This window comes from Dreissena polymorpha, chromosome 11 (assembly GCF_020536995.1).
Source record: "Dreissena polymorpha isolate Duluth1 chromosome 11, UMN_Dpol_1.0, whole genome shotgun sequence".
Lineage (NCBI taxonomy): Eukaryota > Metazoa > Mollusca > Bivalvia > Myida > Dreissenidae > Dreissena > Dreissena polymorpha.
The window spans coordinates 2,392,477-2,406,390 of record NC_068365.1 but is presented as its reverse complement, the minus strand read 5'-3'; the positions used below and the strand labels follow the sequence as shown (position 1 = coordinate 2,406,390).

Sequence of the window (13,914 nt, the reverse complement as noted above, 5' to 3'; positions counted from 1 at the left end):
ACAGTTAGTTACTTATTCTTTAAAAAAGATCGCAATATATCCGGCTTATATCGGACCAATATTCGTATGTATGGTCGAAATCTGTTTAATTTTGGGTTACATCTTATTTTTATAATGACAGCGCTAAATTATTGAAATAGCTCATAACACACATGCATTCAAAACCTGGCTGCTATTTAATGTTTAGAGGATATGAGAGGGGGCGGGGCTTTCTTTGACAGTCGTCTCCGCAAAATACACCAGCCTGCTAAGGTTACAAACCAACAGACGGAATTCAGGAGGGTAAGCGGGTTGTTGTTTTTTCTCGCTTATTTAATTGACAAGATTTTATAGTCTCTAGACTGATAAGTTTTAAAATAAAATATAAAAAAAACATGTTTCCTTTTATATCGTAGTTAACTTATAACTGTACTAAGCCGTAAATATAGGCAATGTTTTTGGTTGAGCTTCGTAGTCTACTTTCTGTTCAAAATTAGGTCAATCAATTGTTTAGGTTAGCTTAATGTCAGAAATTGCAAAGCCTTGGTTTGCGCAGACAATATAAAGTTATTGACATGCCTGGAACAAGTACTTTGCAGTCTTCATTAAATAATAAAGCTTGAATCTCAGATAGATAATAGCTAAAAATATTTCTGCAAACAATGCACAAACCGGAGTTTTCCAGTTTTATGGTGCATTAGAGGTCACATTACACTAATACATTCCAATCCCATTGAATGTAATGAATACAAACAAAATATACATACAACCAGGCACAGATAGACCCAAATATTTTAAAGGGGCCTGGGCATTCTAAGATGAATTGATTTAAGCAATAAAAAAGATTTGTCATGTAAAAATAATAAGCTGAAATGATTTAATCAATAAAAAGAAATGCCATATATTATAACAGTAAACTGTATAGTGACAAACATAAAAAGCCGACTACATGTATGCACATGAATCTGATAATGCAGATCCACTAACATATAAACCAAATCATGTTTGTATTTTTGATTGCGAATAGACTCCAACTCGTTCTATGACATTCAATACAAAATGTTCTTAGAAAAATATATTATTTGTATCCGAAACGTATTCTCCATTGTTGAATTGACACACGCTTTTCATAAATCCATCCTTATTTTATGATTTCCATCGTTAATTTGATTGTTATTTGTAATTTTTGCTGAGCAACTTTCTTGTTTATTATTATGCCCCCCTTCGAAGAAGAGGGGGTATATTGCTTTGCTCATGTCGGTCTGTCTGTCGGTCCAACCACCAGGTGGTTGTCAGACGATAACTCAAGAACGCTTGGGCCTAGGATCATGAAACTTCATAGGTACATTGATCATGACTCGCAGATGACCCCTATTGATTTTGAGGTCACTAGGCAGGGGGTTTTTTTACTAAGAAAGTGACGCCGATAATCGGCGTCTTCCCCTACCAGAATTTTTCCCCTAAAACTACCATTTCCCCTCCAAAAATATAATTTTTCACCAAAATATAATATTTTACCCTCAAAGAAATGTTTTTTTCTTTCTTTTGGGAAGTCGACACTTATCCTATGTGTACCATGTACAACGATCTCGCTCTCTCTCTCTCCCGACGAACTCTCAAATCTGGGAATCCCAGTGATTCTATATATAGCTCTTAAATTACGTCATGGAAACCGGGCAACTAATCGTATAAATCATGTGACTATTTTACTGGATTCCGGTCTTGCGCGAGAAGGGTGATTTGTCAATTAATTACCGGAAACCAGTCGAGTTTTCATCCGGGTTATGTGAAAGCCAAGATGGGTATAAACGTTAAAACAGAAAAAAAGTCTCACAATTGGCGTTCATACAGGAACAAAATAAAACGTTCAGACTCGGAAAATATTAATTGCGTTGACGCATTTTTTAAGAATGAATCATCAAAAACCGTTGAAACCCAGCAGGATTCGGAGGTACATGTAATCAACATCGATTAATACTGTCGGATTATTGTGAAAGTGAAAGTAGACAATCGGCAGCTGCCGCACCTTTCCCTTCCAATACTGTAGCAGATCTAGATCGTCAACCCATTCATCATGAAATTGAAATCACAATATTGAAATCGTTGCCCGGCCCCAGTTGAAAAAAATTCCCATTATTAGATCTACCCCTGCAACTTTATTTAGGACTTTGACTTTAATATCATACTTGTTCATGTGTTTAAGAACAAAAAGGTCAGAGACATGTCTCTTTTTCTAAAAAAAAACATGAAGTCTGTAGGCGAGTTATAGACATTGAAATGAACAGTTTTTATTTTTTCCCCAAAAATGTCTTTCGCGCTCGATTTTCCCCTTTTACCCAGCGTCCAGCGTCTTCCCCTTTTTCTAAAAAAAACCCCTGCTAGGTCAAAGGTCAAGGTCAAAGTGACCAGAAATAGTAAAATGGTTTTTGAATGATAACTCAAGAACGCATACGCCTAGGATCATGAAACTTCCTGGGTAGATTGATCATGACTTGCAGATGACCCCTATTGATTTTGAGGTCACTAGGTCAAAGGTCAAGGTCACGGTGACCCGAAATAGTAAAATGGTTTCCGGATGATAACTCAAGAACGCATACGCCTAGGATCATGAAACTTCATGGGTAGATTGATCATGACTTGCAGATGACCCCTATTGATTTTGAGGTCACTAGGTCAAAGGTCACGGTGACCTGAAATAGTAAAATGGTTTTCGGATGATAACTCAAGAATGCATACGCCTAGGATCATGAAACTTCATAGGTAGATTGATCATTACTTGCAGATGACCCCTATTGATTTTGAGGTCACAAGGTCAAAGGTCGAGGTCACGGTGACCCGAAATAGTAAAATGATTTTCGGATGATAACTCATGAACGCTTTTGCCTAGGATCATGACACTTCATAGGTACATTGAGCGTGACTCGCAGATGACCCCTATTGATTTTCAGGTCACAAGGTCAAAGGTCAAGGTCACAGTGACAAAAATCGTATTCACACAATGGCTGCCACTACAACGGACAGCCCATATGGGGGGCATGCATGTTTTACAAACAGCCCTTGTTTATTTTCTTGTTCCGTCCTGTTAATTAGACCAACAGACCGGACCTTACAGAATTTTAAGGGCATGTCCGTCGGTTCTACCATGTTTGGCACAGACTGTTTTGGGGTTACTTGTTTTTGTTTACTTTGATAAGAAACTTTAATTTGTTCTTTCAGGCCACTTTAAGGGGTGTTGCGGCAGTTTATTTAACCGTGGATATATTTATAGCAACACCGATGCTCACAACTCAATATTTTTGTTATCACTATCATCAGAAATTACCTAGTTGGTTCATAATACAATTGTCAGTGGTTCGATTCCAGGTGGGGTCATTCTTTTTTCTTACTTTTTTTACTTTTTTTAATTTCATTATTGTTTTATACTGGAGCTCTTTAGTCCTGTTGTTTACATTTATCAATTTAAAGCATTTAATCACAAATTTCAAAACATGCCGAAATCTTTGAACAAGTACATGTAAGTTATTAATGATTAAGGTCGAGTTTGATACTGTATGGTATAATGTTTGCGATTTAATATTTTTTTTATTAACGTCTTTTGGTAAGCTGTTGTGGTCCTAGTTAAGATTATAAACAATTTCAAATGTTTATGCATATTTCTAACAATCTGCAGGGCTCGCGCTTGGGGGGCGACGTGATTATCTATGTACCGTTACTTGGGTTTTGCCTAATTGCTGTATTTTATGAAATTTCACGTAGACAGTAGGGATAGATAAAACAAAAAATCTCTTTTAAAGTGCGGTGACCCCCTTTTTTTATTTGTGTTTTATGATGACAGTACGTAGATAAACATATTTGAGCAGTTTCGCAGAATTCTATTTGACAGAAAAAAAATAAATTCCATTTATGTGGTTACAATAGTAAAAAAAATGACGTTTTTTGGGGTGACATACAAATTATAAAAAAAAAATTCTTAAAATTTAAAATATGTACTCCATTTTATTGGTAGTGTGTGGTTTAATTAAATGGTATATGATGTATCTTAGCTTATATAATATATACATGTTGCCAATTTCATAGGTTATTTATTATTTGTACGCAATTAGAGATTATTCTGTTTTATTGAAAAAGTACATGCTATATAATGGTGAATAAAATCAAAACAAGGCCGATGACCCTATGTTTTTATTTCATTTTTCATATAGTATTTGTATATATATTTTAAATCTAAATTTTGGACAAAATCTATTTGATGGAAAAAATCAGCAAAACTGCAGCAACACCCCTTAAGTCAGTCTCATACAGGGTAAGAAACCTGTGTTAACTGCAGTTATTACACATACTTAAAAAAATCAATAAATCAGGTTAGTTTCTACATGTCTCACATTAGTGACCTTGCCCCTTTAGGCCCTCTTGTTTATGAATAACACTGTATGACAAAGTTCACATGGAGTTTGTTTCCTTTACAGGTGTATATGTATAATGCCAGTTGAGGGAGAGACTGATTGTCGAGGAAATTTGTCATTGGCGGGCTGTGTAGAGAAACTCTGGGATAGACAAGCACACACTGATATCACCTTCCACTTTCCCAATGATGGGGAGAAAACAAGTTCTGGACACAGGTAAGCAAGTTAATTCTAATTGGAAAGGTTCATGAATCTTTTTCTTTTGTGATCGCCTTTTGTCCGTCGTGCGTTGTGAATTTTGCGGCGTCAACATTTGCCTTGTTAACTCTCTAGAGGGCACATTTATTGTCCAATCTTCATGAAATTTGGTCAGAAGATTGGTCTCAATGATATCTTGGATTAGTTTGAAAATAATTATGTTTGCTTGAAAAACATGGCTTCCAAGGGGCGGGGCAATTTTCCTTATATGGCTATGATAAAATCTTGTAAACACTAGAGGCCACATTTACTGTCCGATCTTCATGAAACTTGGTCAGAAGATTCATCCCGATAATATCTTGGACGAGTTAAAAAATGATGCCGGTTGGTTGAAAAACATGGCTGCCAGGGGGCGGGGCATTTTTCCTTATATGGCTATAGTTAAACCTTGTTAACACTCTAGAGGCCACATTTATTTTCCGATCTTCATGAAACTTGGTCAGAAGATTTGTCCCAATAATATCTTGTTATCTCAGGTGAGCGACTTTGGGCCTTTCAGGCCCTCTTGTTTTATACCCCCATTACCATTGGTAATGGGGGCTATATAGGAGTCACTTTGTTGGTCTGTCGGTCTGTCCCGAATCTTGTCTGGGCAATAACTATGTTGTTCATTGCGAGATTTTCGAATCATTTGACACATTTGTTCACCATCATTGGATCGTGTGTGGCGTGAAAGAAGTACGTCGATATCTCAAAGGTCAAGGTCACACTTTGAGTTCAAAGATGGAAAACTGCCATAAATGAGCTTGTCTGGGCCATAACTTTGTCATTTATTGTGAGATTTTAAAATCATTTGGTACATTTGTTCACCATAATTGGACGATGTGTCGTGCGAAACAATTACGTCGATATCTCCAAGGTCAAGGTCACACTTTGAGTTCAGAAGTAAAAAATGGCCATACATGAGCTTGTCCAGGCCATAACTATGTTGTTCATTGTGAGATTTTCAAATCATTTGGCATATTTGTTCATCATCATTGGACGGTATGTCACGCAAAATAATTACGTTGATATCTCCAAGGTCAAGGTCACACTGTGTTCAAAGGTCAAAAATGGCCATAAATGAGCTTGTCCTGGCCATAACTATGTCGTTCATTGTGACATTTAAAAATCATTTGTTCACCATTATTGGACGTTGTGTCGCACGAAAGAATTATGTCGATATCTCCAAGGTCAAGGTCACACTTTGAGTTCAAAGGTCAAAAATGGCCAAAAATGGTAATGGCATAATAATTCTTAAAAATCGCCATAAATTAGATTCTCTTGTCAATGCGGCACGTGGGGGTATACGTCACGTTTGTGACAAAGCTCTAGTATTTGCTGTAGTCAATGTGGTGTCAGTGTGCTTTGATGACCAAATCTTTGTTTTCTTTTATTTTGCTAGGAAAAGAACTGTCAATTAATTATGTTACGATGAAGCAAAATATTTAGTCATCAAAACAACCTCAGCAGAGAGATGAATTTTAGTTTTTACTCATAATGACTCCATTGCACGTGGCTGTTATTATTTTGAAATGATGTCAGAAAAAAAGTTTTTATGATCAAATAATTATAATGTATACAAGTTTTTTGGGAGATTTGCGAGTATACTTTGAAATTAAAATGCAAGGGATCATTTTTCAAATATGGTGATTCTTAGCTAAATGAAACCTTTACAACAACAAAAGCTGTTCTCATAACACTTTTGATGCATTCTGTACCACCTAGCAGTGTGTTTGTTTTTCCTTCATAATCTCTTCGTAATACCATAGTAAATATAACTTTGAAAACATGTTTATTCTCAATTTTGAAGCATTTGTTAACAAAACATCAACAGCACTATTTTTCCAATTTTGGTCAAACACGATTTTTCTCTATCCAAAGGGATTCTGCCCCATTCCCAAAATGGTGGAGTAAAAAACACTGCCTATTACCGGTAATTGTTATTGTAAAATCCCCAATAGATATCTTGTATGTTGCAATGTAGTATGTACCAGGATGTATTGTGTTTTCTTACAGGCTAATTCTTGCACTTCGCAGTGCTGTCTTTGAGGCTATGTTCTTTGGCCCACTGGCACACAGTCAAGACGTTGTTATTGAAGACGTTGACAAAGAAACATTTGATTGTTTACTGAGGTATTTATCAGAAATATATGCTGCTTCTATGCCCTAAATGACTCATACAGAGATTTCTGCATACAGAGAACACAATTATCTATTGTTTAATTTTTACTCATTACATGTAACACAATAAAATAGTTCTCAAACTGGAAAATGAAATTACTTTTGTGCATTGTGATCAGATGAATTTGTTGTCTTTAAATCTTAGAATTTCAATAATTATTTTTTTAAATTCTCCCTTATAAAAAACATAACAATTAGATACATGTAATTAATAATTATTTATTCAAACAGACTGTCTGATTCTACAGTGTTCTAATGCCTTAAAGGGTAATTAGTGCTTAAAAATAGTATTCTATTTGATTTTCAGCTACATTTACACGGACCGAGTAACAGTAGATGGGGACACGGTTCTGAAGTGTCTGTTTGCAGCCAAAAAGTACTGCCTAGACGGCCTCATGTCCATCTGTAATAAGTACCTGAGCGAGTCCATCACGGGCGACACGGTCTGCACCATATATGAGCAGGCAAAGTTCTTCGATATGGTGGACCTTGCCAACCGATGCCGCAGTTTCATCATCACCAACTCGGCTTCCGTTTTCCTCGAGGAGGATTTCACCAACCTGACCAGAGAGAGTCTCATTGATATCTTCTCTGACGAGAATCTCCGCAGTTCGGAGCTCGTTCACTTCAAGGCTGCGTGTCACTGGGCGCAGACAGCCTGCGAGAGGCGTGACAAGGACGTGACCCCAGAGAACATGAGAAATGTATTGGGAGAGGCACTGAAGTGTATCCGCTTTCCGCTGATGTCCGCTGAAGATTTCACGAAATACGTCTCCCAGTCGGACATCTTGTCCGCGCCCGAGCAGGTGTTGTTGTTCCGTCACTTCATCATGAAAGGATTCCCCAGCAAGGAGTGCGAGTTCTCAGCCCTTCCCCGAGCCTGTACGCGCCTGGTGACCCCTGTGCCTAACCTGGAGGGGGACAGGGAGGTGAAGTTGAACCAGGTGGTCATCAAGATTGAAGTCAGTCATGACCTGCACCTCGTGTCCTTCTCCATGCCCAAGCAAGAAGAGATTCAGTCTGTTCTTATTGTGGATGAAAATGATAGAGAGATTCCGGCCAAAGTACCCGTGTTTAAGAAAGACTCCTCTTCATTTGTGTTTGATCCTCCACTACTTCTTTGTTCGAAATGCGCGCAACTGCAGGTCAATTTGAATCGTCTAACCAAGGTACGCAACATTTACAATAAGAGTCTTTTAACACACGAGAGTCAAACATTCTTTGAAGACCTTCAGATTTCACATTTCAAGGTCAAGAACCGGGTGTACAATTTCGGGGAAATAACCGTCTGGGTGACAATGGCTCCTGCCAAGTTGAAGGAGTTGGTGTTTAAAAGGGGGCAGTGGTAAACAATGGCACTGCCTGATGTTTGTGTGTGTTTACTATGAAAAATAATGTTCTAAACATTAATCAGTAATGAAGCTGGCTAAAAATATATGTTAAGGGAGAGTTATGAAAAGTATTCACATTTGGAGTATATTTAAAAGTTAAAAAGACATTTTTATCATCCTTGATTAGCCTATGCATCTCCTATGTATGACGTCATTCATTTTTATTAGCATAGTTGCGGTTACGCAACTATGCTTATGTTAGAGCTACATTTCGAAAACAGACATGGAACGGTTGACCATTATGAAGCCTTACCTGATCAAAAATCAGACGAAATATCTATTTAATATAGTATAAGGTAATTCTAACATTTTTTTATTTAGAAACGTTTTTCTAACGTTTTCTTCCAAGAATATTGCTGACACCGTTTTTAGTGAATTTTTCTAAGACCGTTTTACGTGAAAAAACCTAAGAAACTAAAACAAATTTCATTCGTAAAACAATTCTGTTCTGGTTTATAGTGATCTCACACCTACTTTCTATTTCCTTTGTTTACTGTTCTGGGAGAGGTCAAATTCGTTAGGCCCTGGTTTAAGGATATGTAGAACTTCATTGGTTAATTATAAATAGAAATTAACATATTCTCAACAGGAAGTGGGGCATAAAGCACTTTCATTCTTTGTAAATGTGTGAAAAAATAGCGGAGTACGATGAATGTTTTCTGATTTATGACATGGATTCTGACCTGCCTTTCTATGGATTTAATGAAGTAGAGTTTGAAAGTAATAGAGATGTGTTAATTGAAATTTAAATGATTTACTTTGAGCCAGAAATTAACGTTACGAGTAGAGCTAACGGTTTAAATGTGGCATCGAATTTAATGGATTCGCGCAAATTCTGGACGAGTGTTGTGTCTGTAAAATATTAAATGGAATGCCAAAAATGTATCAAGTCGGAAAAGAAAACAGATGGTTGCATAATGGTATGCGTGAAATAATGTTATTCTACGTATTTATTTTCATAGTTATGTCATTTTGTAACCATTCACATTCGTCACGATTTGGAATTCCTGTTTCTAAAAATAGAACATTTTGGTAGCATGAACCAACAAGGGAGGCGACTCGTGATGTCAGAAATTGTTAAGGTTACAATAAACTAAATAATCGAGTCATGAATAATCGAGTCATGAAGGTCTGTACTCTCTAAACCAGGGACCTATACTGTATAGGTCCCTGTCTAAACAAATCATCATATTTTCCTCGGAGTCATGTTTTACACTTTAGACTGTTGTTCTGGTTTTATCGTTTGGAGATGTTGATAGGGTAAGCATAGGTGTTCGCTATTAAATACCTGAAATAGGATAAAATTAGAGATTAAAGTAAAAAATGGTACTGCAAAAGGTTACAATCCACTAGAAAACGGTCGAAAAAAGAAGGTCTATTTTGATTTGAGTTGAATTCTTTTTTGGTTTGAACATGACATATCTTTTTTATTACTTAAATCGATTCAGCTAAGAATGCCCGTCAAGAAAAGATATGGTTATGGGGGTCTCTATGTGCAAAATGTTGTATTTATTTTCGCTCAAATTTGTCGCTTTTACATTGAAACATATAAGGAAACTATTTAGTATATTTTGACCTAAACATTGACTTCAGCAGCACCTTCCCCGTATCTTGCAACTATGCTTTCAATGCCATCGGCTCTCTCGTTGTTATATAATATAACGTGTACGAGTATCAGTATTTTTCATTTGTGTTATTATGTTTGGATTATTTGAATGAATTGTTGATTAGAAAATCAGTTTTTCTCTACTTTGAGGATGGAGGAAAATAATCCTCATTTGATTTAATTTAGATAGAATTTGAAGGAATAAAATCAAATCTATTACATGAACTTAAAGGAACAATTTGTCAAAACAAGACAAAAATTTTTTATTATTTTTTGGATTTGGTGTAATTAAAATAAAATGCTAGATAATGGCTGAAGTAACAGATATAAAAATAGTAAAAAAGAAACATAAGGTGTACACATCTACCTGATCGTGGTGCCCGGCGAATGTTTATCACATCGTAAAGCCATATAAAGCACAGAGAAACACTCTAACAAAGTTGGCTGACAATGCCATTTGCTTGACTGTGAAGAAATATGTATGAACAGTATTAATTCTGAAGAACAGAAATGTGATTCCTCTACAGAGATGTTTTGCTTGCTTTTTTCATGTTTAGAAATAAGTAATGATGAATTCTGTTTTGTTAATTACAGTTATAGCACAGCATTAAGAATTACTTTGACCAAAGTTTTGTCTACCTCTTTTAACATTATTAGGCATGATTTTGGATTGTGTAAGAAAATCAAGTGCTGTTTAAATTATTTGTAATTGTTTGTTTAAATGTAAATATCAACAGTTTTATAGTGTGGAGTATGTGTATGTATTCTCTACAACTGAACTTTACTGAGGCTGTCATGCATTCTAATCTGCACACATACATTTTATGAGCCTAGTTCTGTGCGCCCAAGTCAGGTATTATTTCATATTAGCCTGCAAAAACAAAAATCCAGTAGCACTAAATGCTGTCTCTGATTACTGTAGAGATGCTGAGCCTTCTTCACTTGTCTGGTAATGATTCAAGAAGTATTAGTAAAAAAGCATTTGATATGACATTTATGTTATGTGATAAATTTGTTTATATGCTGCTCTTAATTTAGATAATGTTAATTAAAACATAATGAAATGTTAACAATTAGATCAATGTTAACAACTGTTTATTATTTAAAAAAATCAAAACAGTGCATCATTAATTCAATAAAGCTGAAATCGTGTTTTTTGTCTTATATTTCTAAATACTCTTGAAACTAAATAGATTGTTCATGTATCACTTTACAGCAAGTATTTATGAGTGTTTTATTTTGCTTTGAAATGGGACCATTAGTTGGATGAGTGTGTGAAAGAATTCAGACAAAACATTCCATGATCGTATTGAAAATACTGTCAGAATCTGATTATCACGAACACATTGTAAAAAGTCACTGAGTGGAACAGATGCTAAAAGCTTAAATCCAGTTATACTCACTTTTATGTTCTTTGTTGTGTTTTATAGTTGTCTGTTAAATGGAGATTTTTTGTTTAACTTAAACACATGTGTTGTTATTAGGCTCACCTTTTTTTTGTTTCTGTTAGCTCACCTGGGCACAAAGTATTTAGAATACCATGTTGTCCTTTGATTGTGTTGTCCTTTGTTTGTGCGTGCTTTAACCTTTTTCTTTAAGGAAACTTCACAGGAATGATCCTAGTGTAACCCTCTTTCAAAGTGGATGACATCATTCTGCTCCATGACATAATTAAGTCAATAGAGCTTTAAATAGATTTTGATAATAAAAACTTCAAAAATCTTGTATGAAACCACATTTTCAGGGGTTTAACATTTGGTGTTTAACAAACATGATCTAATGGTTCTTTGCTAAGTTTGTTAAAATCATACCCCTGGGATAGAAAACGACCATGCCTCATTTGTTACATTATTAATAGATTTTTTAAGTCTTTATAAACCTGTATACCAAGAAGGTTCATCAAATCATGCCTTGCGGTCTAAATTGTCTTCGTCCTTGTTTACCTTATACAGGTGTTTGGTATGTGTTATGTAACATAATATGAAAGCCATGTTCCAGGTTTGTTCTAATCATGTCCCTGGGGTCATAATAGTCCCACCCAGATTTTTATTTAACACAAAACATGACCACCCAGGAAAGGCAATTTTCCTTACATAGAGAGACATTTAATGATATTTCAGCTGATTTCTGCAAAGAAATATCGAAACAAATTGTCAGGGTTATTTTGGTGCATAACCCTTAAATAATTAAAATATTGTATTGTTAAATAATTCATACAATGACAAGACTATTGCCAAGCAATAAAAGTCCCCTACCAGTGAAACTCCACCATTTTAAGCAATATTTCTAGTCTATTTGTTGCCATAGCATTCTTGACGTAGGAACAAAATGAAATGACGTGCATAATCTCAGTGATTTATTAGTCCCTTTGGGTTTCACTGGTAGGGGACTAATAAATATGATATAATTATAATAATACATATTTTATAATTAGATAATTAAATAATTACGGCACATGACATAATTCTTGTGTTTTTTTTTGTAGTCTGCTGTCTTTAATTTATTTCTTACCTTAGATGTATGACTATGTAATGTGTTCTAGTCTGTTGTGTAACTTGTACTGCATGTAAAATATGCTTTTTCACTATTTTGAATATTGTTAATAAAAAATATAAAACTATTGAAATTGTCATCATTTAGTTTCTGAGTGTACACTACGACACCTCTGCCACACGCTACAATTGTGTACCACCAAGCCTAAATGTTAGACTCAAATGGTTTCATTTGTTTAACTTCAGTTTTAATTGTGCATGAATTTCACTATCATAAAAGTAAAGTACAGAAATTATTATATGCTTTTTCAACTACCCTCCTGGAATCAGAGTTTGAATGTCCAGAGAAATAATTTCATGACAAATCCACAGGTAGGTTATGTTGCTGGGTTGGGGATCAAACTCATGAACCTCGTATGCAGCCCTCTACCAATTGAGCTTGTGGATCTACCAAAGCATTTTATCAGCGCTTTGGGAAAATGGGGCTTAAATCCTTTAAATGACAAATAACATAAAGGAGGATTGTTTCTTCCCTGATTATCCTCCACAGGTTTATCTGGGACGAGACTAAACGTACATGCATCCCCATTTGCAAATTACAAGCCACACATAGTTTATTGTATTCACTGATGGGTACTACGGAATTCCTTAATTCTTGATATGTCTGCTTGTACTTATCGAATGACTGTCTGATTCAAAGTCTGTCGTGCACTACAAGTCATAGATATATATACAAATGTTCAAATAATACATGTTTAACATTAAACACGTAATAGTAACATACAATAATAAGTGTACATAAAATTCACATTTGAAAGATCCAGCGTTAAATGTTCATATCAGATTAAACATTGCTTAGCAGATTCAACAGTTTTGATCTAGTCCAAACATTTCAGTTGACAACTTGCAAAGGCTTTTCAGGGACAACACTTTCCTCCTAGACCTTATTCCTTTAGTGGTGACTCAGGGACAACACTTTCCTCCTAGACCTTATTCCTTTAGTGGTGACTCGGGGACAACACTTTCCTCCTAGACCTTATTCCTTTAGTGGTGACTCAGGGACAACACTTTCCTCCTAGACCTTATTCCTTTAGTGGTGACTCAGGGACAACACTTTCCTCCTAGACCTTATTCCTTTAGTGGTGACTCAGGGACAACACTTTCCTCCTAGACCTTTTTCCTTTAGTGGTGACTCAGGGACAACACTTTCCTCCTAGACCTTATTCCTTTAGTGGTGACTCAGGGACAACACTTTCCTCCTAGACCTTATTCCTTTAGTGGTGACTCAGGGACAACACTTTCCTCCTAGACCTTTTTCCTTTAGTGGTGACTTTCTTTAAACAAGATGGCCCTAGTTCGCTCACCTGAGAGGAGTCGGTTAATTCAATCTTTACCAAACGTTAAACTTGACCTAGATATTGTCCAGACAAACATCCTGGTCAAGTTTCATCATTATTGAACCAAAAATCTGGCATATGGAGTGATTTTGTTTTTGTAAGATTTGACCTGGTGACCTATATTTTGAGTTGACCCCCCTTAACAAACATCAAACTGCTTACAAAAATAAATTTTATGACCAAGATTCATAAAATCTGAAACAAAATTGTGACCTCTAGAGTGTT

General features: G+C 35.7%; 1 protein-coding gene across 1 annotated transcript; it reads left to right on the top strand.

The window, feature by feature from the left end:
- Window positions 1–243: 243 nt before the first annotated feature.
- On the top strand, window positions 244–12,420 carry LOC127850737 (BTB/POZ domain-containing protein 2-like). Its single transcript, XM_052384022.1, has 4 exons — window positions 244–282; window positions 4,446–4,598; window positions 6,639–6,755; window positions 7,111–12,420. The coding sequence occupies exons 2-4, from the start codon at window positions 4,459–4,461 to the stop codon at window positions 8,150–8,152; spliced, it is 1,299 nt and encodes a 432-aa protein (XP_052239982.1). The 5' UTR covers window positions 244–282; window positions 4,446–4,458; the 3' UTR covers window positions 8,153–12,420.
- The last annotated feature ends 1,494 nt before the right edge of the window (window positions 12,421–13,914 follow it).

What these genes read in the sequence shown, in the direction of transcription:
- LOC127850737 (XM_052384022.1), top strand. Translation starts at nt 4,459, where the DNA reads ATGCCAGTTGAGGGAGAGACTGATTGTCGAGGAAATTTGTCATTGGCG. An exon ending in AAAACAAGTTCTGGACACAG is followed by an intron (nt 4,599 to 6,638) that starts GTAAGCAAGTTA and finishes GTTTTCTTACAG; the next exon opens with GCTAATTCTTGCACTTCGCA. An exon ending in ACATTTGATTGTTTACTGAG is followed by an intron (nt 6,756 to 7,110) that starts GTATTTATCAGA and finishes TTTGATTTTCAG; the next exon opens with CTACATTTACACGGACCGAG.